At 47.5% G+C, this 27,753-nt stretch overlaps 2 protein-coding genes across 3 annotated transcripts; both read left to right on the top strand.

The window, feature by feature from the left end:
* Positions 1 to 1,969: 1,969 nt before the first annotated feature.
* On the top strand, positions 1,970 to 13,948 carry LOC125937432 (interleukin-36 receptor antagonist protein). The gene is made up of 6 exons (XM_049652125.1): positions 1,970 to 2,896; positions 6,029 to 9,076; positions 9,451 to 9,506; positions 10,853 to 10,938; positions 11,974 to 12,101; positions 12,304 to 13,948. The coding sequence occupies exons 3-6, from the start codon at positions 9,478 to 9,480 to the stop codon at positions 12,526 to 12,528; spliced, it is 468 nt and encodes a 155-aa protein (XP_049508082.1). The 5' UTR covers positions 1,970 to 2,896; positions 6,029 to 9,076; positions 9,451 to 9,477; the 3' UTR covers positions 12,529 to 13,948.
* IL1F10 (interleukin 1 family member 10) lies at positions 12,017 to 27,753 on the top strand. Of its 2 annotated transcripts, XM_049652124.1 has the most exons (5): positions 12,017 to 12,101; positions 22,304 to 22,363; positions 24,151 to 24,236; positions 24,517 to 24,644; positions 24,904 to 27,753. In XM_049652124.1, exons 2-5 carry the CDS (start codon positions 22,332 to 22,334, stop codon positions 25,114 to 25,116), a joined length of 459 nt encoding a protein of 152 aa, XP_049508081.1. In that variant the 5' UTR covers positions 12,017 to 12,101; positions 22,304 to 22,331; the 3' UTR covers positions 25,117 to 27,753. The 2 variants fall into 2 exon arrangements, with proteins under 2 accessions (XP_049508081.1, XP_049508080.1); XM_049652123.1 differs by lacking the exons at positions 12,017 to 12,101; positions 22,304 to 22,363 and having other exon boundaries at positions 22,380 to 24,236.

The following is a 27,753-nucleotide window of genomic DNA, read 5'->3' as shown; positions in this document are numbered from 1 at the left end:
ATATGATTGTATGGAAAATCCTGAGAAATCTACAGAACAACTACCAGAACTAATAAGTGTAAGGTGGCAGGATACAGTGTTAATATAGGAAAGTTAATTGCATTTTTTAATGTTTATTTATTTACCTTGAGTGGGGGGAAGGGACAGAGAGAGAGGGAGACACAGAATCTGAAGCAGGCTCCAGGCTCTGAGCAAGAGGTCCGCACAGAGCCTGATGCAGGGCTCGAACCCACGAACTGTGAGATCATGACCTGAGCCGAAAGTCGGACGCTCAACCGACTAAGCCACCCAGGCGCCCCCCCAATGGTATTTCTTAAACAAATAACAAACTTTCTTTAAAAAATTGGAATATAACATACACAGAGGACACTGCACAGCTCATCAGGATATAGTTTGCTGAATTTTCCGATTATACACATAAGCACCCAGAAGCAGCCCTTGCTCCTTGCAGCCACTATTTCTACCTCAGGGTGTGGCTAACCCCTAGCCTGATGTCCAACACCATGGATTAGTTTTCCTCAGTTTTGAATTATGTAAATGAAACAATACAGCATGCATTCTTTTTGTGCTTGGTTTCTTTTGCAATATTATGTTTGAGAACCACCTTTGAAGTTAAGCAAAAAAGCAAACTTTAAATAAATAACACACTTGAATGATTTTTTTAAAAAATTCAGGTAGGATGAAGGGAACAAAGTGAAAATCAGTTCTGCCTCCCAACCCATTTTCTCATTTTCTTTTTTGCCTAGAGATAATTTAATTGACTTTTTCCAGTTTGCAGACTATCTTTGGAGAGAAATTTAGGACACAAACAAGCCTCTGAATGTGTACTTTTTCCACATACATGGTAGCACATGCTACATATAGAAGAGGACCCTTCAGAAGATGTACTTCTGAGATATTTTCTGAGTCAACCCACTCTTTATCCATCCCTGTTGTCATTGTTCATTCACTGTTGAAGAATAAGGGGCTGTTAGTTTGTGACTGTCCCTCAAGTTGGGATTGTCTGGCGTTTCCTCATGATTAGATTCAGCTTATGCACGGTTGGCAGGAACATTCCAGAAGAGATCACATGTCCTTCTCAGTGTATCATCTGTAAGGAGATGCCTTGTGTTGGCTTGTGCCCTTACTGGTAAATGAAATTTTGGCCACTTGGTTAAGGTGAGGTTGGCTAGGTTTCTCCACTGCAAAATTACCAATTTTTCTTTTGTTTAAAGATTTTTTAAAATTATTTATTCATTTTTTAAAATATTTATTTTTTGAGAGAGAGAGACACACACGGAGTGTGAGCTGAGGAGGGACAGAGAGAGAGGGAGACACAGAGTCTGAAGCAGGCTCCAGGCTCTGAGCTATCAGCACATAGCCCGGCATGGGGCTCGAACTCACAAACCGCGGGATCATGACCTGAGCCAGAAGTCAGACATTCAATCGCCACCCAGGCGCCCCACCCTGGGCGCCACCCAGGTGCCCCACCAATTTTCCTTTTGTAATTGATAGGTAGTCTGTGAGGAGATTGTTTAAGGCAATGTACATCTTGTGCTTATCAAACATTTGCTTAAAGGTTTTAACTCTTGTTGATGATTTTTGCCTGAATCAGTCATTACTCTGATGATTGCAAAATATTACTATGTTTATTTTTATTATCCTTGAACTAACTGTATTTTTTTATATGTTGACAGCAAGCTGTTAGAAAATGAAATAAAAAAGCAATTCCATTTATAATAAAATACTTAGGAGAGATTTAACAAAAGATGTAAAAGATCCATACATGGCTGTAAACTTAAAAATGGTCAAGATGATAAATTTGTTAAGTGTATTTTACCACAGTTAGATATAATGATAATAATAATAATAATAATAATAAATTAGAAAAGACAAATATGTAAACACTTATATAATAACTGTTATATATTTTTTCTGCCTATCGTTTTGTTTTTATTTACACATGTAGCTACACAGAGTTCTTTTTTTTTAAATTTTTTTAACATTTATTCATTTTTGAAAGGCAGAGAGAGACAGAGCATGAACGGGGGAGGGGCAGAGAGAGAGGGAGACACAGAAACAAGCAGGCTCCAGGCTTCGAGCTGTCAGCACAGAGCCCGACGTGGGGCTCAAACTCACGGACTGCGAGATCACGACTTGAGCCGAAGTCAGCCGCTTAACCAACGGAGCCACCCAGGCACCCCAGAGTTCTCCTTTTTTAAAAAATAATTTATCGTCGAGTTAGCTAACATACAGTGTATAATGTGAGACAGGAGACCATCAAAATCCTAGAGGAGAAAACAGGCAACAACCTCTTTGACCTCGGCCACAGCAGCATATAGATATTAAAAAAAGAAGTAGTCCCTGGTTCTTGAGGCATTTGTGAAAGGAGGTGATTCTACTCCATCAGTGCTAAGTGTCACAGTCAGAGCCAAGGAAGGCTTGAGGCCTCCTCTGGGGCAGCCCCAAGGCAGTTGGCCTGGCCTTGTCTAATTCTGCTATGGATGCTCACTAGTCCAGGTCCTCTGTGGAAGGAGACAAAAAACAAAAAAACAAACCCTGCGGAGGAAAGACTGTCCAATCCAGTCTGGCCAAGAGTGGCCTCTCTGTGGGGTCATAGCCTTGCACCCAGAGCCTGTGCTTTGGCTGGAGAGGAGGAGGCTATGGCCCAGAAAGCAAAGATGGGGCCAGACCGGTACTCTTCCTGACCTGTTGGGTTTTCCTTTCCACAATTGGCTTATTTCCAATTTTCAGCTACAGAATCTGGTTCAAGTCCTAGCTGTTCTGTGGACAGAGGTCCAGCAATGGCCAAACCACACAATCTGTGGGAGGTGAGTCCTCAGACTCTTGGAGGCCTCAGAAGTACAGATGAACAAAGCACCTGGACCTGCTTTGGAGGGTCTCACCATGATCTGAGGTGAGGAGGTTGCCAATGGCTCTTCTGTCCTTGGTGACTCAGTCAGGAGAAACTGCCCATAGGTGTGACACACACGAGTCTCACCCCATCGTTGTCTACACACTCCCCGGTTCCAGCTTGTAGAACTGGCCCTTCCCTAGACCCTCCACCCTGGAAGATGCCAGGAGACTAAGCAAAAACAACAAAGCAACACGTTCTGGCTCAGCACGTTCTGGCTGCAGTGACATGACCCACAAACTTCCCTGTGATTTCACAGGGTTTCCAGTGTTAACTCAAATATGCTGTGAGCCAAGTAGCACCTTCCCTTCTGTTGCTCCCCACAGCGACCACAGGATGTGGCTGTAGTTGGGGTAGGGGTCCTGGGCTGTGGTAGGAGGTAACCTTCTGTTCACAGCTCCCTGGAGGCTGTGTGTCTATGTATCACCATCATCTCCCCTATGCCAGGTAGGGCCTTCGTGGTTGTTCTAAGCCACGAAAAGTCACTCTAGGGAATGAAGAATTCCCTCTGTCCTGATGTGTACCACACTCTGTCTTGGTGGGAGCCCTTTGTCTCTGGACCGACTCTATTGGTTTCTTCTGACTTTTTTGAAGCCTCTGTTCTTCTCAAGAAACCCCTTGGTCCTTTCTGCAAAAGACTCCTGGAAGGGAGCCCCTCTGGCCTCCAGCTCTGCCCTCCATTCCTTGATTGCTTGAATCTATAAGCATTACATGGTTTATTTGTTCACAGTGGGGAATGGGGATGAGTTAGTATGAAATTGAATTGCCAGAGTACTAACACCAGGTCCATCTCTTACTAGTTTGTGACCTTGGCTTTAGTTACTTAATCTCTCCATGCCTGACTTTGTCTTAACAGTTCAATGGGAATAAAAATTGCACTCACTTCACAGGCCCGATGGCACAATGCCTACATTGCTTTCGAGATAATGCTTGACCCAGTGAATGTGCAGCAAATGTTAACCTTTCCTGTAAGGGATTTGCATGTGCTCAGGTGGGGCCTTCTCCCTCTCTGGGTCAAGTAAGATGCATTTGCACAAGGGCAAGGAAGTGTTTAGTCTTGAACTAGCCTCACATTTAGGTCAATGCAAACATGGCCTCTGCCACGTTCTCAGGGTTTTCTTTACATACCTGGGGAGGGGTGCTGGAGAGGTGGGAAACAGGGGTGGGTGGGTGGGTGGGTAGGAAGGAGGTGTCTGTGGGTTTGTGCTAAGTGCTGACCTTGCTCTTTGCAGCCTCTGTTTCATCCATCCTCATGACAACCCGGTGAGGTGGTTTGTTCCTCTTTTCTTTACAAAAAAATGCAAATGAGGTGAGATGAATCATGGAATCAGAGAGAAGAGGCAAATTCCCCCAGGCCACGTGGCTGATGATGAGGAGGATGATACAGCTGACATTTAAGCACCTGCCTGTGCCGGGCACTGCTGTAAACACTGCACAAACATTAACTCCTTTCATCTTAACAACCACCCCTGAGCCAGTACTATTTTTTATCCCCATTTTGCAGATGAGAACTCCAAACCCCAGAAATATTAAACAACTTGGCCAAAGACATATGGTAATAAGTGACAGATTTAGGACTGGAATCAAGATGGTCTTGACCAGAGTTTGGCAAACATTTTCCTATCAAGGGCCACACAGTAAATATCTTACGTTTTGCACCCTATGCGGTTTCTGTCACACATACTCAACTCTGCCATTGTGGTGTAGAAGGATCCACAGACTGTTAACAAATGAGCGTGGCTGTGTTCCAATAAAGCTTTGTTTAGGAAACAAACAGAGGGCCCATGTTAGCCCACTGGCCCAAGTATGTCTACCATGGTCTTAACTGCTGTATTAAGAGAATGAGGACCCAGAAGCATCAAAGGTCTCTGAGAAATAAAAAGATCATAATTGCGAACAAAATGTGAGACAGTTGTCTGGCCTTTTCAATGTGAAACAGCATACAACTTGTTCAGTGTTAGTGCAATATTATTCATTAAAGGTATACTGTGTGGGGCACCTGGGTGACTCAGTTGGTTAAGCGTCTGACTTCAGCTCAGGTCATGATCTCACAGTTCGTGGGTTCAAGCCCTGTGTCAGGCTCTGTGCTGACCGCTCAGAGCCTGGAGCCTGCTTCGGATTCTGTGTCTCCCTCTCTGTCTGCCTCTCCCCTGTTCATGCTCTGTCTCCCTCTGTCTCTCAAAAATGAGTAAATGTTAAAAAAAAAAAAATTTTTTTTAAGGCATACTGTATACCAGGCCCATAAAGTGCTTGGAATACACTAATGAACAGAATAGACAGGAAATAGCTCCCTTGTATGAGCTTATCTTCCAGCAGGGTTCGGTGGGGGAGCTGATAAATAATACCCATAACACATGCTGAATTATACAATTATTAACAGATGATGAGCACTGGAAAGAAATAGAGCATGGTAAGGGGAGTGTGATAGCAGGAAAGGAAAGAATAGGATGATGAGTATTGGTCTCACGGAGAAGGTGATATTTTAGCAAAGGCTTTAAGGATGTAAGGGAGTGAGCCACGCTCATATCTTGAAGTTCCCAGGCAGAGACAATAGCCGGTGGAAAGGCCCTGAGGCAGGACTGTGCCTGGCTGGTTCAAGAAAGAGCAAGAGGTCCATGGGCTTGAGTTACTGCATGGTGTGATCAAAGAACGTGGTCAAGAGTTAATGACAGCCTGGTTTTGTGGGGCCTGGGAGCATGGCAGAGACTTGCCTCTTACTCTCAGAGACTCAGGGACCAGAAGAGTTACATGATCTGAGGCCGACTGAGGAAGGCTCCCTCTGACTGCCGTGTTGTATCCTGTGGTCAACAGCTTTAGATTTAGCTTTCCTGGATTTGGTTCTGACCAATACTAATTATTGGTTTCGTATCAGGCAACATAATTAACCTTTATGTACTTGGTTTCCACATCCATGAAACAGAGATAATAATAGCATTTTCAACACAGGGCAGTTATGAGCATAAAATGGGAAAGTTCTCATGAAATAGAAAAAAAACCCACTACACATAATTCTAGGGACATAGTGAACACCAAATCGATACTGGTCATTTTAAATTATTGTGAAATGTATCTTCCTAATAAAAAATTACTGTTTTACTAAACTGCTTGTGAATGTGTGCTTACACACTGATACAGGTGTGTCCCTTGTGCTGTTTGATTCCTCATCTCCACAGCAAGAGCGGGAACCATACCCCACTCCGGGGCACTGCCAATCTCACAAAGGTGGTGAGAATCACCATGGGGAAGCATTACCCCTCTGCAGACTGGGACAGCTTCTGGGGCAACCTCCATGGCCATATAAAGTCCATGAAGACTTGAGATATTTCCTAAGAAGGGAAGACACCCACTGAAGACTGAGGAGAATGAAAAGAGAACAGGAGCAGAAATGCCCCATAGTGATGGCAAAGTGTATTCGTTACCTATTGCCGTGTAACAAAGTATTCCAAACCTTAGCAGCGGCTTCGAACAGCAAGCATTATTCCACAGAGGTTCTCAGAATCCGGAATCAGAAGAGTGGCATTATCTTGGTCTGGCTCAGGGCTCCTCATGAAGTTGCAGTCAAGATGTCATCAGGGCTGCCTCATCCGAAGGCTGGAATGAAGATGTGGGGCCTGTTTCTAAGATTGCTCACACATAGCTGTTGTCAGGAGGCCTCAGTTCTCCACCACGTGGGCCTCTCCACAGGCTGCCGGAGTGTCCTCCTCACCTGGCAGCTGGCTCCCCCCAGGGGTGAGAGCCAAGAAAGATCAGGAAGAAGCTACAATACCTTTTGTGATCTAGCTTCAGATGTGACGCAACGTCACTTCTACCAGGTAGTAGATTCTTTGGAAGCAAGCGACTAAGTCCAGCCCACACTTGAAGGAAAATTAAGCTCCACCTCTTAAATGGTAGAGTGTTAAAGAATTTGTGGACAGATTTTAAAACCACCACACGTGATGTGTGACTTGGGGCGAAATAACATTGTCTTAAGTATTACCAGTTTAGTTTTCAACAAGTCCAAAATATAACTCTCGTACAAACACAAAGTGGGCATGTGCCAAAGATTTACCATTGTTAATAAATGAAGGAACCAGCAGGACGATGAAACTGATTCAAAAGGTATGATCAGTCAGGAAAGAAATGGTGGGATGGGTTGGCTGACTTAGATTAAGAAAAACAAAAGCAAAACCCTGCTTAATGAATTGCAAGGCAATAAAACTGCACCCTTTGGATGCTGTATTTTTTATCAGGCAGAAATGATTTGCAATTTATCTCTCTCTCCTTAGTTCACATCTAACTTCGCAGAATCTGGTATCTACTCCACCATCATAAGTCAAGCCAAGGCATCCGTTTCCTAGAGAATCGAGTCATCACTGGTGGAGCCTGTTCCATGATGTTCCAATGCAACATTGGAAGCACATGTGGTCACCATTTTGTCTTTTTTCAAGATTGAAGAACTTAACATTTTTTTTCTAAATTTTTTTAGCGTTTATTCATTTTTGAGAGATAGAGACAGAGTATGAGCAGGGGAGGGGAAGAGACAGAGGGAGACACAGAATTTGAAGCAGGCTCCAGTCTCCGAGCTGTCAGCACAGAGCCTGCCACGGAGCTGGAACTCACGAATCCAGAGATGGTGACCTGAGCCGAAGTCAGACATTTAACCAACTGACCCATCCAGGTGCCCCAAGAACTTAACTTTCTTAACGAGGGCTCGTTTTGTTTGTTTATTTATTTATTTATTTATTTATTTATTTATTTATATTTTCACCATCTTAGCTCCTTCATTCACCTCTCCATCCATTTGTCCTGTACCCATCACCATGAAACACATTGCGAAGCAAACACAGCTGGCAGAAACATCCCCCTGCACCCTCAGCAAGTCGCCCCATCTGGAGGGGGACAGCCACGCATTGGCATCATTTCATGTTAGTCAGAATGAGGACAGAGCTTTTGAAGCCCCACACACGTGTCCTGTGGGCACGTGGGTGCAATTCACTGGGGTTAGAGGATCAGAGCCCAGGGAGGTTGGTGTTTTACTTTTTTGGGTGAAACAATATGTACTTCTCTATAATCGCTTTACAAATGAAAGCCTGTCTGCTTAAACCCATTTTGCTGATAGGACAACACCTTCTGGAGTTTCCTTCTGGTTTTGTTCTTTTTTTGCAATTATTTCAGTGTCGTTTCCATTTGGTCCGTTTAATGATTTTAAAATGTTTTGGCAGGTGTTTTTCACATTAGAATAACTTGATATTTTATTTATTCCTGAACGCTGTAAGGGTTTTTTAATCTATAAGCTGGAATGCAATTTCTTTAACATTTATACCTGAACAATAAATTGCTATCAATGGCACTCAAGATATAATTAAATTGTTATTATGCACTGCCCTCTACCTTTAATTCAGATCCATCACAGAGAACGTATGGAGGTGTTGAAACTGCATGAATTGTTATCCAATCACATTTTATTTTGCCAGTTAGGTACTGGAGAAAGATCAATCACAGATGGCATGAGCTAGATTTTACTTTCTGAGGAAATAATCAAACGCATGAGCAAAGATGTTGATGCAAAAAATTTGTCACAACATGATTTTCAAGCAAATAATAATAAACTAATAATAATTCATTGCTATAAATAAATGATGCTGCATCTATATAATGAAATGTATTCAGCTATTCAATGTTGCATCATTCATATTTGGTATGGAAAGATATTCTGCTATTTGCTATATGCAAAAAGCAAGTTGAATCTAGTGTAGGTTTCTGTGAAACACTGTTGACAGTTACGCGTGTATGTATGCAGAGGAAAACTGTTTTCATTGGCTTTCTGGTGGCACACTCACAGAACACAAGTATTCACTTTTTTTTTCCCTGATCTGGATTTTCAGGTTTTTCTACAGTGAACATGTAGACTAAACATTGCCTACACAGGAAAACCCCACCTCCAGCATTTTCCATAGGCTTGGCAAAGTCAGGAAGGGAGGAGGGAAGGAAGGAAGGAAGGAAGGAAGGAAGGAAGGAAGGGGGAGGAAGGAGGGTTTGTTCTAAAATCTGCTTGCCTGGGGGGGCTATCTGCACTGTAGTCTTTGGGTCTGGAAGCACTTGAAGTCCAGGAGCTGAGTGCTGGGAAGCGCTGGAAAGCTTCAGGGAAGTTCCTCAGAATTGCTAAAAGAAGATTATCTCCAGAACCTTCCTTCCCTGGGAGAGGTAAGGAAGAGCAGGTGTTTCTGGAGGCTTCGGGTGGTGTGAAATACCTGGGAAACCCCGCTCCTCCTCAGCTTGTGGCAGTTTCAGGGACTCCTCCCTAGTGCATTATTAAAAGGGCTGTGGCACCTCGGAGGAGTAAGCAGATACCGCGGGCTCTGCCAGGAGAAAGGAGCATTCTGAGGTGTCCTTTGGGGAGCTGGGCTTCATTCTCCCCAGCAGGGCTGAGGCTCTCTCCTGACCCCAGACCTGGAATCCCCTGCTCTGGGGGGGGATATTCCCATGCTGAGGGGGTGGGTCAGAACGCTGCTTGCTACCCAGGCCCCTGCCAGCTCAACCTCTATTTCCACCTAAGATTTTGTGTCATTTCAAAACAGGAGAGTCTGCACACTGTGAAACTCAAGATGGTCCTGAGTGGGGCGCTGTGCTTTCGGTGAGTATCTGAGCCTCTGATCGGCTGTGTCCTCTGGGGAGAAGTTAAGCTCCAGGTAGACCTGTTGTCCATCCTTTCTGCGTAGGGAGGGGCTGTGGCTGCTCAGAGTGCAGGTGGGTGGGCAGCTGGGCAGTTATGAACAGCCCCTCACTGTCCTACAGAAAGTTTTTCCAGCCTTCATCAGGCTGAGACTGGCCACCTCATGGGGGTTCCCTGATGAGGAGGGGAGCAAGTGAATCACTCTGTGTCGAGCTGCAGCTTCATGTGTCCATAATGAGGATGGAAGTCGGGAGACCCAGCTTGGAGCTGTTACCACCCACTGGGGTGGATATTAATGTCCATCCAGCGGCTCTGCTCTGCTACATCCTTGCTGCCCTTTGGGGCAAAACTAGTCAGTCTGTCTCCTGGCATGTACTGAGCCAGGCAGTCTGCCGTGTTCTGGACTTTGCACTAATGAGCAAAAACGGTCCCTGCTCTCTCTGAACCGAGAGTCTACTATAGCTTTTCGCAAGGTGTGTTCAGTGGAACCCCAATCTTATGAGCTGCTTGATACAGTGGTGCCCCATGATCAAGAAATCTGGGAAATATTGCTTTCTGCGTCTCCGTATAAGAGAACCATGGCATAATTCCGCATGTTAGCAACTCTGAAGTACAGATTTGTTTATGTTTAGCTACCATTGAACCAGTTTGCACGCAGCGTGCTTGTTTCCACATAATATCTGAGGAAACCCACTTTGGGATGTATCTTTTCACCTCATAGGATGTTGGAAAATCAACTGAGATCAGAGATGAAAAGTAAATTCTTTCATTTCAAAAATGAAATTCTTTCATTTCAAATTTAAAGATATCCCACAATTAATAAGTGGAAGTAAATGTGCCTTGATGTCTTCAATAATGACTGAAGAATCAGATTTTCATCTGGGAAAGGCCTGGGCGTTATCTAACCCATTGTCTTCATTTAGCAGTGGGGAGCCTCAGGCCCAGAGTGGTCAAGTGACTTGTCTGTTGTGATCTGGAAGTAATGGTGGCAAGCCAGACAAGCACCCGGGACTCTGACTCACAGTCCAGTTTCTTTTCCAACATCACCCATGGAGGAGATTGGCTGGTGTAGCAAAGATTGAATGGGGTGGAGGAGCAAATCCAAGACTCAGGGGCAGTCCCATTGTTGTTGGAGTCCCGTTGTTGTCCCATTGGTAGGGTATGAGCCCAGCAGGGCTGGGAAGAAGGTTGGGCTGTTGCTCCTGGCACAGCGGGAGGAGAGGGAGACAGTGGGGCTCTGTAGAGCCCAGCAAGCCGGAGCACCCCCTCCTCCCCTAACTAAGTGTCCTCCTGTCCTGATGTTTCAGGATGAAGGATGCAGAATTGAAGGTGCTTTATCTGCATGATAACCAGCTTCTAGCTGGAAGGCTGCATGCAGGGAACATCATCCAAGGTTGGTGGCAAAACACGACACCACTCCCCTAGACACTCTGAAGGGACAGGGCCTGAAGAGGGCTTGGAACAGCCATGCAAACTGGCACAGACCTACAGACCCCAGGCCTGACACAGTGGATGGGGCATCATAAAAGCAGACCCTGAACAAGGACAAATAAACTACAGTATCTTCCAGCAAAGTGAGGACACATGCCCCAACGCCACCTGAGGCCTCTATGCAGAGATGGGGAATATTTCTAAGATGAATGCTTTGTCCTTCCCTCAGAGGTGGACTTAGACCAAACATTTATTTTCCTGGGATCCAGTGCTGAGGAGAGATCTAAAACAGGCTCCCTAGGCCTTTATTCCCACGTGGGAGTGGTTTTCTGCCCCTTTACCCTGGGTCCCCTCTGCTCTTTGGGGATTCCTGGTCACTCAGAGTGGTGGGACCCAGGTGGCTGGTGGGCTTACTCCTTCTGCCCCGTACACTGTGGTAGGTCTTCTCTCTAGAACAGCACATACCTGGCCACTTGGGACACTTGTATAGGCTGTGTGCGTGTGCGTGCACGTGTGCATGCTCGCATGTATGTATACGTGAGTGCATGTGTGCATGTGTTTGTATGAGTGGTGGGGGATGGTACAGAGAAGAATGAGACCCTCTTCTGGTCTCAGGAATCTCACAGGTGGTAGAACAGTCCAAATAACCCTGATGAGAGGCTTATCCAATCGAGTTTCCAAAAAGAGGCCAGAGGGTCAAGCGGCGTTAAAGGAAGTGGTCAAATCTTCCTGGGGACTAGAGAAGACTTGAAAATTTGAGCCTGGACCAGGGGGTGGGCATGGGGTGGGAGGTGGTACAATGTGCTTATGTCCCTTGATGTCACTGGGCCAACGGACGGGAGACCACCCTTCCCTAGGTGACAGCTGCTAACAGGCTTCCCTTCTTCTCAGTCTGGGGACAGGAGGTCTCACACACTTCCTGCTCTCCAAAGTCCATGATGCAGGGAGAGGGAGGGAAGGGCAGTCAAGGCCTCTGCATCTGACTTCCTTTCTCTAGGCGAGGAGATTAGTGTTGTCCCCAATCGGTCTCTGGATGCCAAGCTCTCTCCAGTCATCCTGGGTGTCCAGGGAGGGAGCCAGTGCCTGTCATGTGGGACGGGGCAGGAACCGACTCTGAAACTAGAGGTGAGTCCTGTTGGGACATCCTTGCTCTCTGATCTCACAAAGCCAGCAGATGCTGAAGCCACTGAGCTGGGTGTCCTGGGGCCCAAGCTCCCCTCCCTTGTGGGGTTCTGTTGATTGCAGCCCTGCCTCTCCGTGCTCCCGGCCCAGCTCTCCTGCCTCCCCCACTCCTTTCCCCTCACCTGCCATGCCCTTCTGCTCACAGCCAGTAAATATCATGGAGCTCTACCTCGGTGCCAAGGAATCCAAGAGCTTCACTTTCTACCGGCGAGACACAGGGCTCACCTCCAGCTTTGAGTCAGCTGCCTACCCAGGCTGGTTCCTCTGCACTGTGCCGGAAGCAGACCAGCCTCTCAGACTCACCCAACTCTCAGAGGATGCCAGCTGGGACAGCCCCATCACGGACTTCTACTTCCAGCAGTGTGACTAGGGCAATGTGCCCCCAGAACTCCCTGGGCAGAGCCAGCTCAGGCAGGGGTGAAGGTGGAAGAGGACACTGATGGCAGCCACCCCCTCTGCTCTCAGGGACCCCACCTCTGGCTGGGCATTTGGCCACTCTCCCTTTTGGTTCCCAGTTTGGGTAAATTCTTTCGCGATTCGGGGCTTAGGCCACAGTTTCTTTCCCTGTTGGGTGCTGCTGCTCTCGTGGCACCTTGCAAAAACCATATGAGATGAACTGGGGGTCACATAAAAAGGTTCCTTACGGGTCAGGGTGCAGGGAGTGGTAGAAATCCTTCATGCTTTATGGTAACTCAGCCAGTACCCCTGAGCCCACAGGGCAGCCCATCCCAGTTGAGCCTATTAGGGCCACTAGCTGCCCACATGAGGTCCTTTTGTGCACCACTGTGCAGGAGAGGGAGGTCACAGAGTTAGGGGCACAAGGCCCAGCCCCTTCCCTCTTCCCTTTAACTCAGCTGCCATTGTATGCTATTTTTTCCATCCTATCCTTGTGCTCTAGCCGTGGCAGGAGAGGGTGGTGGTGTGTGAGGAAGTGGCTCCAGCTCAGAAGACTGAAGAATGGCCAGGCAGGCATGTCATACATTCTGAGACCCGAGATACCATTAAAATCCAAGATGCTGGTGTCCACTCACATGGAAAGATTCTCACGACATATTAAGTAAGGAGAGCAAATTACAAAGTCGCATATCCTATAATTTCATTTTAATTTAAAAAAATGCCTATCTATATATTTCTGCATAGAAAAAAGTCTGTAAGAGTTTCCTTCGATTTTAGCAACGTCGGAGTGGTGGTATCACAGGTGGTTTTTCTTTTTGTTCTTTTATTTATTTGCATTTTCTAATTGTTCTACAATGAAGATGGATTCCTTGTGTAATAAGTAAGTTAACCTTGAGGAAAACAGAGCAGACAGTATTTCTGATGGTCCTCCGCATCCACTTCCTTGAGTAAAATTCATGTTGAATTAAGACCTGCTGCTCTGAGCATCAGTAGTGAGAATGAGAAAACAGACCTCAACAGAGCTGCCAAGAAAAATATGATGGGTTAGTTAGTGTGGTTGGAATCTCCTGGAGAAGGAATTTACAGAAAGAACCATCCTGGACCTGGAGTGGTCACAACTCCCTGAGATTTCAAGGTGTGGGTTTCAGCCTCCAAAGGGACCTGTGCTGGTTGAATAGTGTTCCCCCCGGATCCGTGTCCTTCTGGGAACGTTAGACCATGACCTTATTTGGAGATGGGTTCTTTGCAGATGCAATTAGTCAAGAGGTCATGTTGTATTGGGGGAGGGGGGCGGCAGGCTCTAAATCCAACATGGCTGGTATCCTTGCAAGAAGAGGAAAGGACAAACAAAGACCCAGAGGAGACCCAGGAAGAAGGCCATGTGAAGATGGAGGCTGAGATTGCCCTCATGCAGCAGTAAGGCAAGAAATGCCATGACTGAGGCAATCACCAGAAGTGAGGAAGAGGCAAAGAAGAATTCTTTCCAAACCCTTCAGAAGGAGTATGGCTCTCTAGTCTCCTGAACTGTGAGAGAACAAATTTTTGTTGCTTTAAACCACCAACTTTGTGGGGATTGGTTGTGGCAGCCCTATGAATTAACACAGCTGCCGATGACCCCATCTCACACTGTGTGTGTCCCCTCCCACATTGTACCCACGTTGTCTCTGTGACCAACAGAACATGGCAGAAATAATACTATGCCATTTCTGAGATTTGGTTATAAAAGACTCTGTAGATTTTATCTTGTTTTCTCTCTCTGTTTCTTTGTTCACTTGCTCTGGGGGGAGGTTAGCTGCCATGGCATAAGCAGCTCTGTAGAGAAACCCATGTGTTGAAAAATGAAGCCTCTTACCAACTGCCACATGAGTGCATTTGGAAGCAGCTCCCCCAGCCCCAGTCAGGTCTTCAGATGAGGCGACCCTGGGGACAGCTTGACTGCCACCTCAGGAGAGACTCTGAAGCAGAACCACCTGGCTAAGCTGGTCTAGATTCCCAAACCCCCAGAAACTGTGCGAGAAAATACGTGTTTGTTGCTTTCAGTTGCTAAGTTTCAGGGTCACTAGTTACACAGCAATAGATAACTAATGCACAGGAAAGAGAAATAAACACATTTCTTTTATTATGCTTGTAATTTTCTCCAGTATTTTCATTTTCCTTCTCAAAATCAACATCGGCCCTTTAATTTCCCCAACATTCTACATAAAAACTGATCATGCTAAATATGCTGAATAGTCTCTGTTCCTGCAAGGTTTAGCTCCTCCTTGATTACCTTCACACCTCTACTTCTACATGCCAGGGACTGTGACTCCAGCGTCCCTACCTAAACTCTGGGAGATGAAAACAGAAGCCAGAGGAGAGGCTCAAATCTGAGTCCCAGGGATTCTGCCTGCACCTCACCAGTCAGACCAGCCTGGCGGGTTCAGATTCTGCTGAGGCACTAGTAAGGAGGTGGCCAGGCCGGAAGCCTCTGTCTCCGTGGAGCGGCTGAGACCCTGATGTAGCTGAAGGTCTCGGGTAACAGACAGCACAAGTGCCTCCAGAGGCCTCTCAGGAGTGCCGAGAACATGGGCTCTGGGCACCAGGCTTGCTTCTGCAGACCTAGTTCACCCTCTGTCTTTGCTCACAGACCCAGCCATACTCTCACCTTGTCTTCTCCTCCGAGAAGCCTTTGCTGAATTGAGGCGTCTGGTCATCTGCTCTGACTGTGCCACATTGCTATGTTAACTTCCCCTCGTTGTAAGAATTGATTTGCGGTCTGTGGCCCCTGAAGTGACCTCAAGGTCAAGGCTGTATCAGTTTGTTTCCAAGCACCTCATATAATGTTTGACAAAAAATTGGAAACCCGTGAGTACAGACAGTGGAAACTATTCCTCCACCCTGGAATATTTCTTCTCTCTTCTCCACCCATCTAAATGGGCCCACCCTTCAAGAAGCAGCTGAAATTCTGCCTCACTCTGGAAGCTTTCTCCAGCCTGCAGTGATTGCTTCATCATCTGTAGGATGATAGAATTCAAAATGGCGTTAGCAAGGATGAGCTGACGTGAGTCAACAGAAAAGGAAGGAACGTAAAATGCTACCTTAGAAGTGTTTGGGCTGGGGGACCCTGGCATCACGACTGTTTATATGAAAAAGATACAGTGGTTTTAGATTTCTTCAATTTCAGTATAAGCACCCTGCTTGACTTGTATTTACAGAGGTATAATGCCCACATCACATGGAGTTTGTGTCGGTTGTAGGCATTGAGGACTGAGTGGGTCCTGAATAGTAGAGAGTGTCCCAAGAGCAAGTCACAAGGGCAGAGGCTAGGAAGCTGAGGGTCTTTATCCTGGAGAAGCAATACACAGAGAGCTCCATTCAAGCACTCAGAGCTCTGCCTACTAGAAAAATAAACTTGTCCTGTGTAATTCCAGGAGGTACAAGCAGGACCGATTGATAGAAATTATGTGTGACCCCAAAATTTTAACCGCAAAGATCACACATATTGTTAGGGTTTCTTTAAGAGGTTGTGGAGGTGTTGAAGCAAAGCCTGATTAACTATGTCTCAGGGATGCCATAGCACAGGTCTCTCCATTTAGAGGGAACCTATTTGCCATGTCTAAGTCATAAAAAGAATTCTAGGAATTTTTTTACTCGAGGAGATTCTCTGCATCTATTGTTTCCAATATGCCCTTGTTCTGCAGATTAGAGAGTCTGGTCTCCTTAATGATCTTTTTAAGTGTTTATGACTTAGCTCCCCAGCTAGACTGTGAAGCTGCCTAACAACAGGGACTATGTATTGCACATCTTTGTCACACAGCAGTGTAAATGCTCAGTAAATGCTCATTGATTGCCTGGCATAATACCCCATGCTTTGGGCCTTTCCACGGAGAGAGAAGAGACTGGGAGAGGGGTGAAGAATGACTGTCAGCCTTAGGAAACACAAATTGGGTCCCTTCCCTGCCCATCTTTTCTTGTCTCTCCCTCTTCAGACATCTGCATGTGGGTTGGCCTCTCCTACCTCCTTACCAAGCCCTTTGTGGAACTGTGCAAATGACATAATAGCGAGTATTACAATAAGGCATATGGTCTCCAGAGAATGCTATGCCAAGCTTCTCTACCCCTTGTAAGTAGATGAATGGATGGCTGGGTGGATGGTTGGATGGACAAATGGGTGGATAGACGGACTGAGTTAAGTAATATCAATTAGATGCTTGAGTATTCTTTACCCCTGCCCTGTTCCCACTGTGCCATGTGTCCTAGTAGTCCAGGGCACATGGTGGCTGCCCAGTCCCAGGATGGGTCTAAGGTCAATGTCCTCTATAGGTAGGTTTCCTCAGATGCTCTGTCTCATCAGCCTAATACTAGCTAATAGGACCTGTTGAAAAGCAGAGACTTCCCTCCCCTCTTTCCAAACAGGGCCATCTTTGCAATGCCATCAGTCCCTTCTCTCACGTTGCCTCACTGGCCACAGCCTGGCTTAAAACACTAGAGGTCACTCTGTCTTTGGGCCCCTCAGACCCATTCACTCTTGCCTTTTCTATCCCTCTAAGTCTAGGACGGAGCCCCATGGGGCACCAAAGGGAAGGTGACATGAAGACATCTGACCCCAAGTCTGTTTATATGGCGACTGAAAGCACCAATAACAGTGTCAATGACAGTAGCTATGAGCAGGGGCCCAGTGCCTGGCTTCTGCCAGGGCTTTATGGGTGACTCTCTCCCCCTTCAACAAACACTCATTAATGCCCCCACCTTCTTATTATCCATACTGTGCTAAAGACATTGTGAAATCCTTAGGCTCTTCTTCCCCATCCTGGAACCAATTATAAAGGTTGCTGCAGGCTTGACCCACCCTGACCCGACAGTATAAACTCAGGGCAAATGCCCGGGAGAAATCATTCGGACCTTTCAGGCACCCAGGATTGAAGGTCAGTGGTTGATAGGCAGTATTCTATCTCTCTTTCTCACTTTCCTTCTCCTTTCTGTTAATATCTCTGATATGCCCCCTCCCTTAACTCCTCCTGACAAGTTCTCTAGATAACAAGGTATCTCCTCCACGGAATGTAGTAGGATGCTGAATAAGCCTGAAAGCACATAGAAAAAATTTGAGAGAAGGTATAGTTTAAGCCAAGTCAAGATGTTTAAATATTTAGAACCATAGATTTTAGAAAGTAATTTCAGAAGAAATCAGCTAAGCCGGTGGTATTCCACAGTATGTGGTGAGGCTTGGAGTTCTTTGGATATGTCCTGGTGCCTGATTCTGTGGTCAAGGACAGTGTTAGCAGGGTTCTGGAGTCGCCATCATTCTCTGACTCAGCAAAAGAAGGTCCCCTTTATCCATTTTACTTTCATCAGGTTTCTGTGTAAAATTTCATTGTGAAATTTAGTTTTGAGCAATACTGGCCTTACCTAGCCTCTCATCCTAATGATAACAAGTTGGAGGCCCAGGGACAAAAAGGGACTTTTGCCCCAAAGGGTGGCAATATGAATTGGTAGCAGAGCTAGGTCCAGAACCCAACCTTGCCGTTGAAACCTTCTGTGTGTGTTTCTATGTCCTGCTTATAAGCATACATGTGTGTCAGGGTGGTTGGAGGGAGCTACAAGCCACATTTCATGGATCAAGATATTGTTAACTTTTATGGAAATGAATGTCTATATATAGAACAATACACAATACGGTGAGATTTAATAGGAGTTCAGAGTAGGGTTGCAATAGTAAAGGAAAGATTCATTAAACTTTGAGTCATGGGATCACAGGTAGTTTGAGCTGGAAAGAATCTTTAATAACCACAGACTCTAATTTTATAGATGCTGACACTGAGAATTGGAGGTTAAGTGTCACAACCTTGTATGCCTGAGCTGTTACTCTGACCTGATAATTAATTTAGCAGAGCTAGAGACTCAACCTATAGATAAATGATACCATGTCCAGTGGCTCTAATGCCAAAAGATCTGAATGGATGGCAAGGAGGAGGGATAGCTTTTGAGGCAGGGAAACCAAAGACAACTTTGAGCATGCCCTCTGGGAAGATAAGGAAGAGGTCATGTGCCTGGAGGGGTGGTTTAGTGTCCACAGAGAAGTGAGATACACTCATACAAGTGAATCAGGGCCAGATGGTGATGAAATGGGCAGCCATTGTAGACTCCAGGGCTGAGCAGGGATATTGTGAAAGCAGTACTTAGAATGTAGGTCCGGGTACCTCACATAGGTTGGGCTGGATTGAAGGGAGAAAAACCAGGAATACAGGCACAGGTCTAATGGCTATGAAGAAGACAAAGTTACATTTTATTATTACTTTTTTAATTTTTATTTATTTTTTTTGACAAAGTTACATTTTAAAGAATAATTTGTCAGAACTTATTGGTAAATCAGATACAGAGTAAGGAAAAGTGGGGAGATGAATGGGCTGGGAGGAGGAGAAGATAGATTTGGCTTCAGGTCTATTTGTTGGGTGTGATGGCAGGATGTCCAAAGGGGGGTGTCCTAGAGTCTGCTGGAGATACAGTAGGGTGTTCAGTCTGGGCTTGGGAGGCATCAGACCAAGATGATCAGTGCAGCTGTGGAAGTGTATGAATTGCAACTCTGTGGGGCATGTGATAGAAGTGCTTAAGACTTAGATGTGTGACTTCCTTCCAGCCTGAGGGATGCCCCCAAATGGAAGAGAGAATCTACATGGACCTGAGAAGGGGAAAATGGAGTGCAAAGGGAGTCAATCAATGTCAAGAGTTCCAAGGAGGCAGTAGCCAAATATTAGAGGAATCAAAAGAGTCTTGATTTGACTCCACAGGGGTTAATAGTGGTCTTGGAGAGAACATCGTTCACACAGAACATGTGTAGGAGAATGAGAAGAGGGTGTGATAGAGAAATGCCTAATGCTACTTGGTAGTGGTTTTTGACTCAGGACGGGTGGATTGATGAATTCTGAGACAGCCAGAGATGGTGTCCAGGGAGGACTATAGGCCAAAGTCCGGTGAAAGGTCACTTGGGGACAACAGGGAAGGGAAATCTTAGGGAATGGAGTGTGTGGTGCATTGGGAGGGACCGTGACAGACTCAGCCTCAGGACCCCACGCTCTCTGATGGGCTAGAAGCCAGCTTCTCACTCCTGTTTACTTCATCACAGTCTAGCCAGACCCAGGCAGGGGGTGCCTGATAGGAGAGTCTTTGGGGGAAACACTGGAATTTGGGGTTGGGACAGGAGGCTTCTGGGACCCCAGGGGATCCGGCTGGACTGGACAAGCCCTGAATTTCTGCCCGTCTCTTGCACCGACACTGACCAAGAGTGGGAGTCATCATCCTCACACGGAGCCCTCCATTTGATCGGCCCTGGCCAGGCCTTGGCATAGCTACTAGGCTGCCCATATTTTTGCTGCTACAACCAAAGAAGCCCCAGTAGTTTGGATGAGAGAGAGCACAGCACCAAGTGTGCTTGCATTGAGGCCACGCTGCTAATGGCGTATCGGGGCTGGGGGATCATCTGTCTAGCCCTCTGCTACTCAAAAGTGTGGCCAGGGACGAGCGGTGTTAATTTCACTTGGTTGCATGTTTGAAATGCACGGTCTCAGTTTCTACCCCAGATCTAGGGAACCAGAATCGTCAGGTGATTTACATGTTCATTGGAGAGGGAGAAAAACCGAGATGGTATACCAGTTCCCAAGCCTGGCTGATCATGGAGTCACTTCAAGCCCTGGCGAATCAGAACCTTCAGCACAGGGAATAGTACTTATCCAGAGTCCCCCAGGTGACTGGTGGGCAGGTGTGCTTGGGAGCCAATGACTTTAGCTGATTTTAATTATTGAAAACAATTAAAACTTACTTTACACTACAAAGGAGAATCATGTTCATATGGGGAGAATGTTAAGAGAGCTGAAGAAAATATCACTCATAACCCTGTCAGCCAAAGAGAACAACATGGTCTTTGTTCCTGTGTGTGTCTTTCCGTGTGTGTGGCTTTAGATGGAATAGTAATGTACACATTCTTCATAACCTGAATTTTCCACTTAACGTATTTTGAACATTTCATGTCATAAAATGTTCTTCCACAATATCATCTTTAGTGTGCCTGTTTAATGTACATGTTTCTTATTTACTTAACTTGCCATCATTTTTATTTTTTAATTAAAAAATTTTTAATGTTTATTTATTTTTGAGAGAGAGAGAGACACAGAGTGCAAGTGGGGGAGGGGCAGAGAGAGAGAGGAAGACAGCATCTGAAGTAGCTCCAGGTTCTGAGCCATCAGCACAGAGGCTGAGGCAGGGCCCAAACTCACGAACTGTGAGATCATGACCTGAGCCGAAATCAGATGTTTAACCGACTGAGTCACCCAGGCGCCCTGCCATAATTTTTAAACCAATGACATGTTATTGGACGTTTAGCTTATATCCAACTTCTTGCTATTGTCCGAAATGATGTAGTGAACATAATTAAACATTTGGGCAATCCATTACTTTCCCTTAGAGAAAGGGCAACAAATGAAATTACAGAGTATGTAGAATAGTTTAAGACTTTGATTCACGTCACCAATATCCATCCAGAATCCTAGAGATGCCCTGTTATTCGTTATTCTTATCAACACTTAAATGCCCGCTGCCAAGCCTAGGACGTGGGAAATGACTTGTCCAAGGTGACCGCATGGCAAATCCAGTACTAACACTGGGTCCTGGAGCTCGGAGCTGCTGGCATGACTAGAAGCCCTGCTGTCATCATCAACCTGTTCCTCCTCACCCACTTCCCCAAATGTCCTTCAGTGTCATTCTCTCTCTCTCTCTCTCTCTCTCTCTCTCTCTCTCTCTGAGCCCTGCTCCTTTCTGCCTGCCCCTTTTCCCCTGTCCCCTCTTATTTTCTGCTATCTTCTCTTTCTTCTTCTATTTTGTTTTCTTACCCTGTGAGAATCAGATCTACTGGGTGCACCCCAGCCCCAGCTACCCTTGCATTTACTTTTCCAGGCTATTTTCTAATGACTACCACCCTCGTGCCCTGAATGGCTCTGGGTTTTTTTCCATGCTAGGTTCTGGAATGGTCTTTCTAAAGGTGGCCATTTTAGGGTCAAGCTCTAGGGCAGGATAATCCAACCGGAAGGAGCAGAGCTGTTGTGAAACTGTGGTGTGGGATTAATAAGGGGACACTGGCTTCAGTTTAGATCACTCATCCTCAAGAACACAAGTCTCTATATCTCAGGGCCTGTCCTATTTTCCATCTGGAGCATCATGGGGGAGTTTGGATGGTCTCTCTTTCACAATCTTGGGAAAACATTCTAATTCCTTGAATGAGGCTTTCTAACTCTGCAGGGAGACCCTGCACCCTCCAGCAGCAGGCTGGAGATGGCTCCTGGGAGCGCTGCTATTCCCGCAGCTCCGGGAGAGGTGCGGTGACTCTACGGCTAGGCTGGGCAGTGAGACAGGATTTGAGCTCAGCTCATCCTCAAACTGTGAGGCTGGAGCACACCCCACCCTAGTCTCAGCCCCAGGAAGTAGTCTTGGCCAAACTCTTCGGGGAACCTGTTCTTCAGTTCCCCCAAGCTAGCACCAGTCACATGTCACTGGCTCACACCCCTGGCAGATGACCCCAAAGCAGGGTGAAGCAGAGATGCCTGGGGCTTGCTGGGCTGGGGAGACCTTGGTGGATTCCATCAGGCCAATTATAGATAAGCAGCTTAGTGAGATCTTTCTGCTTTGTGATTCAGTGATTCGGGGCCCCTGAGGGGGTCTGTGCCCCCAGTCCCACCCTTATAATACCCTCCTTTTCTGACAGCCTGTCTTTTCTTCCCCCTCAGCAAGGACCAGTCACCCAGGATTGCAGGAATGTGCTCCCTGCCCATGGCAAGATACTACACGTAAGTCTCCTGGGAGTCCATCCTTTCCAACTGGAGGTCTGGAGATGACGTGGGAAGAGGGCAGGAAGGCCCAGGGGAGGGATGCGGCTCCTTCTCACCTGAGAACTCTCAAGTGCCCCCTAATTAAGTTTAATCATAAGCATGCTAACAATAGCCCTCTTCCCTGAGCATCCAAGATGCCTTGCCTCCATCCTGAGTAACCTACAAGGGGAACGCGCCTAAGTCCGGTCAGATTTGGAAACCAAAGCTCAAAGAGGCTAGATCAATGACCTCATGTATCACAGAGCCGGGACCCACACTCTCTGTGCCACTCCAACCTCCTCTCTCCAGAAGCTCAGGGACAATTTTGAATCTCAGAGACAGCATCTTCACATGTCGGTCTCTGTGGCCTTTGCTCCCAGCATGCACTGCCAACTCTCACTGTTACCTCATTTGACAGCTGAGACTTTACTTATAGCTTACACTTTATTGCCTGTGATTTCTCATTGGAAACTACCTCCAGTCCTTTGAGGAACGAGCCAAAAGCAGAACTGACTTCTGGGTTGCATTGCTGCAGCTCCTGCATGGGTCTGCCCTGTCCTGGACGTGAGGGGGCCTGTCAGGACCTCTAGGAAGTTGCCATGTGGCTGGGAAGGCAAAACACCTGTGTGTAAAGCACCCAAATGACAAAACAGATATCAGCACTTTGGGGTATCTAACTTGGGTTCTGGTCTCCAAATAGAATGTGGCTTGCAGATGAGTTACAGACAAGTCCTGGTCATCCAGGTTGGAGACAGAATGCTGGTTGGCAAGCCTAGGCTCTTTTGAGATCTTTATTTTTATTGGACAAGTGAACCTACTTTAAACACATACAGTCATTAGCTAAGGGTATTATAATTAGCTGTTATTGAGAGAGAAAAATCTCCTGGAGGCGATGGCATTGGCCCAGAGGAGGTAGGGAGGGCTCCCCGGGTCCTGAGAGTGGCTGACAGACATTTTGAAACCAGCCAAGCGACCAGGCTAATAACCTGTGTGACTTTGATGTTGCACACACTCATTGTGGTTTCCTCCCTGCTCCCCAGCACGTATTTACCCTCCCAGGCCCATCAGTGGAAACTCTGCCAACCCAAAATGCCTGTAATCACACCCTGTTCGAGCTCTTTGCTGACCTCCTAAGTCTGGCACCTAGAATGTGGGCCCACCCCAGGGCATACCTCGCGTGGAACGGGGAGGGGGGGGGCATGTTGGCTCACCTTCTGTCACGTTGGATTTTTTTTCCCGATTCCTGGATTTTGTTCTATAAGAAAGCCCTTAAGATATTGGAAAAGCAAGCCACACTTTATTATATACTCAATGGATCCCTTCACTGAACAGAATAAACATTTATGTAAAATTGGGGCAGGCTCAGATAATCTGGGATAAGGCTTACTACATCCCAGAGATATCTGAGCCTCATTAGGAGATTTCTCAGGACGGGCATGCAAAAGGGCCGGCATAATCGGGAAAACTCTGTCTACCCCTCAGTGAGAAGGTACTGGCTTTCCTCAGTGCCCCCAGGGCCCCGAGAGAGCCCAAGCCTGGTAAAGGGAGCCTCTGAGAATCGTGAGCCCCAGAAGACCTTCCCTGGCCTTAAGGCTGACCTGGTTTCACCTGTTCTTGGGTGGAGTTGTACACCCACTTCTCATGTGTGGAAGAGAGAAAACCCCTAAATGCTCAGTGTGGTACTTTCAGAGTGTGGAGGGGCAAGGACTTTGGGGTTTGGTGGTGCCTGAAGGGAGCAGGCCATCAGCACTGCCATCCTGTTCCAGAATTAAGGATGCAGATCAGAAGGCTCTATACTTAAGAGGTGACCAGCTCCTGGTAGGAGATCCCAGTGCGGACGACTGCTGTGCAGGTGAGCGTCTGGGCTTCACCCCCTCGGACACACTCATGCTCCACCTTCCACAGGCTTTCCCCTTCCCTCCTGCCTCTGGTAACAGTGAAAAGACGCAGGGAACAGCTGAGGACCTCTGTTTCGGAGGGTGTCGTGGCCGCTGCAGGGGTCCTGGCTCGCCTAGCAGCCCACATGCAGGGGCCAGGCCTGACCCGGTTCCTTCCTGCCTGGGCTTAGCTCACTGAGAGCTTGCAATCTGAATCCCTCTCATCTCCTGGCTCTCGTCTCTCTTCCCTCCCAGAGAAGATCTGCATACTTCCCAACAGAGGCCTGGACCGCACCAAAGTCCCCATCTTCCTGGGACTCCAGGGAGGCAGTCGCTGCCTGGCCTGTGTGGAGACAGAAGAGGGGCCTTCCCTGCAGCTGGAGGTGAGAAACCACACCCTGTTCTAGGGGACCCTGCAGACATGGCTTCCAGGATACTCTGGCATTTCTGCACCCATCTGTGGATTCCTGGCCAGGTCCACACATTCCTCTCCTTCCCTCTGCACCTAGCACCAAGACCCCTGCCCTCCAGAACCCACAGAAGGCAGTTCCCCGGGTATAGAACCTCTCCGTAAAGTCCCTTATTGACCACCCCCTGGAGGCCTCTGGGGCTGACATCTTTACCAGTAGCTTCATCCCACAGGATGTGAACATCGAGGACCTGTACAAGGGTGGTGAACAGGCCACACGCTTCACCTTCTTCCAGAGAAGCCTGGGCTCAGCCTTCAGGCTTGAGGCTGCTGCCTGGCCTGGCTGGTTCCTCTGTGGCCCAGCTGAGCCCCAGCAACCAGTACGACTTGCCAAGGAAAGTGAGCCATTGGCCTGCACTGAGTTCTACTTTGAACAGAGTCGGTAGCGAGGCAGGAGGCCGAGTTCCAGGCTGGTGCCCCCAAACCAAGCTCATCCTGCTGAAGGCAGCATCCTGCTGATAGGCAGAATAATGCCCCCCTAAAGATGTCCACGTCCTAATCCCCAGACTCTGTGAATATGTTACCTCCAAGGCAAAAGTGACTTTGCAAATGTGATTAAGGTAAGGATCTTGAGATGGGAAGACTCCCACAAGGGTCCTCGTAAGAATGAGGCAGGAGGGTGAGAGTCAGAGGCTGGAAGATGCTATGCTATTAATCGAATTTCAAATGTAGCAGACAGGGCTATCGGCCAGCGAATGCAAGTGGTTCCAGAAGCTAGAAAAGGCAAGGGAAGGATTCTCTCCTAGAGCTTCCAGGAGCAATACAGCTCGGCTGACAGTTGAATTTTAGTCCAGTGAAACCCATTTTAGACCTCTGACCTCCAGAACTGTAGAATAATAAATTTGTGTTGTTTGAAGCCACTAAGTTTGTGGTAATTTGTTACGGCAGCAATAGAAAAATGGTACAGAGTCTTAATAGGTGCCAGTATTCAGTGTTTAACGCAAGGGGTGTGGGTAACTCGGTGGGTTCTTGCGAGGTTGCCCACAGCTTCTCCTACAGTCCATCTGCCCCAGAGCTCCTAGAAACAGCCAGAAGCTCCAGGAAGAACCCAGCTCTCCCCTGCTGTCCATGGACAGACAATGCCTTGGGCTGCTCACAGTTGTAGTTTTAGTTCAAGTCTTACGATTTTCCTTTCAGATACTTCACAGTGAATCAGTCATTCGGTTGATCAGTGGCTCTGGTTGTCTGCCAGTTTTGACCTGTGAGGAGCAAGGAGGGGCAGTGAGGGAGAGATGGCGAGCTGGTACTGGATGTGTTGTTTAGGCTACGGTGGAGCGGATGGGCTGGGGTGGCTTGGTCCAAACGGCAATACAGGGCTGGGACTCGGCTGAGTGTTTGCAGTTGGGACTGACCCTCTTCCTTGGAGCCTGAATCCCTCTCCATTTCTCAATCTGTGGTCTGGCACAGGCTAGAGTGGGGAGCCCATGACGTCAGCGCTCAGAGCGGTGGGCTGCTGGCTCTCTTCCTCCTTTGCGTAACCACTCAGCCCCCGTGGCACCAGGGGCCGGGGCATTTAATGACAGGCTGTCTTCACCCTCAGACCCACCCTGCAAGGCAAGCGTTTTCACCCATTTGACAGATGAGGACACTGAACTAGAAGGGATGAAATCCCTCGCTGAAGGTCATGCGGGCCGTACGTGATGGAACTCAAGGTCGTCCTGGCCCATCTGACCCCGGTGTCGGTCCACGCATTTTTATTCCACTCTTTCTTTGGGAGTTCGGACAGGATGGCAAACAAGCACAAGCTTCCTTGGAACTGATAACCGAGTGGGGAAAACACTAACCAGGCACATAATCAAAGAAGAAAACAAACAAACAAGAGCAGTTTACATCACAGAGGGTGAGCGCGGTAGGTATTGAATGACGAAAACATTGGAGAAGGTGGTCAGGGGAAGCACCTCTGTCTTTTTGAGGAGGTGCCATCTGAGCGAGACTGAAGGACAGGAGCAAGGGGGGAGCGGTGTGATGAGGCAGAGGTATAGCAAGTGTGCGGGCTCTGAGACAGAAGGGGCTTGGTGTGTCCAAACGGCAGTGGGAGGCGGGGGCGTTGGAACCTGGAGAATAAGGGAGGGTTGGAACGGGAGCAAGACCAGCAGGGCGTGGGTCATGGGGGCTTTAAAGGCAAAGTGAGGGCTTCAGTTTATCTTCAAGTGCAAAGGGAAGCTGTGGGAAGGGTTTTAGCAGAGGAGGGACATGCTGGCCTTAGATTCTTCTCCTGGCTCTCCATGGCCCGCATATGCCCTGATTCCTTCACCCTCTGACCATCATGTCATACCTATGTGTTTATGTGTTGAGACTGCTCTGTGCTCTTTGAGGGCCTGTTCTGTTCAACTTTGGGTCACCAGTGCCCAGAGTAGCTACTGAAACACCAAAGGTGCCGAAGAAGGGCAAAGTCTTGAATGGATTAGCGGATGATCACTTGGGTCTTATGGATCATTCGGGATACAGTGTAAGGAGAGCCAAGGTAGCAAGAGAGATGGTCCCCATTGTAGCACAGAGGCGGAGCTGGCAGAGGGGGCTGGACAAGGCTTCAAAAAGGAAAGCGCACTTCGTCAGGGCCTCAGAGAAAGAGTCGTTTTCCAGGAGGAGAGTGTGGGCGTGGGCATTGCTAGGCAGAGAGAACAACTCAGGAAGGCGTGATGAAGAGGAGTTGCTAACACTTCTGGGCCTGGGGAGCCATGGCCGTGCTGGACCCCAGGGCTTCTGGCTGAGGAGTTGCTGAAAATGAAGAGGTGAGGCCTGACTATGAATGCTGGTGAAAGAGGTGAGGAGGTGACACTTTATCCAGGAGGCCTGGAGGCATCATCCAAGTATTGCAAGTAGAACCTGGATTTTAAGCCTGGGCCCCTGAGGTCAGCACTGGCCCAACCCAGGTGCTATGAGGGTTTCAGCCCCTCCAGCTTCCTCTCTGCTCCCCCTCTTGCCCCAGCTGCCTTCTGTCTGGCACCACCCTGGGATCAGCTTTGGTGCTTTGGTTCCAAGGTTTGGCCAGTCCCTGTCACCTCCCCATGCCCGCTCATCTC

The sequence above is a fragment of the Panthera uncia genome (assembly GCF_023721935.1).
Source record: "Panthera uncia isolate 11264 chromosome A3 unlocalized genomic scaffold, Puncia_PCG_1.0 HiC_scaffold_12, whole genome shotgun sequence".
Taxonomy (NCBI): Eukaryota; Metazoa; Chordata; class Mammalia; order Carnivora; family Felidae; genus Panthera; species Panthera uncia.
This window is presented reverse-complemented; position numbering and strand designations above follow the sequence as displayed.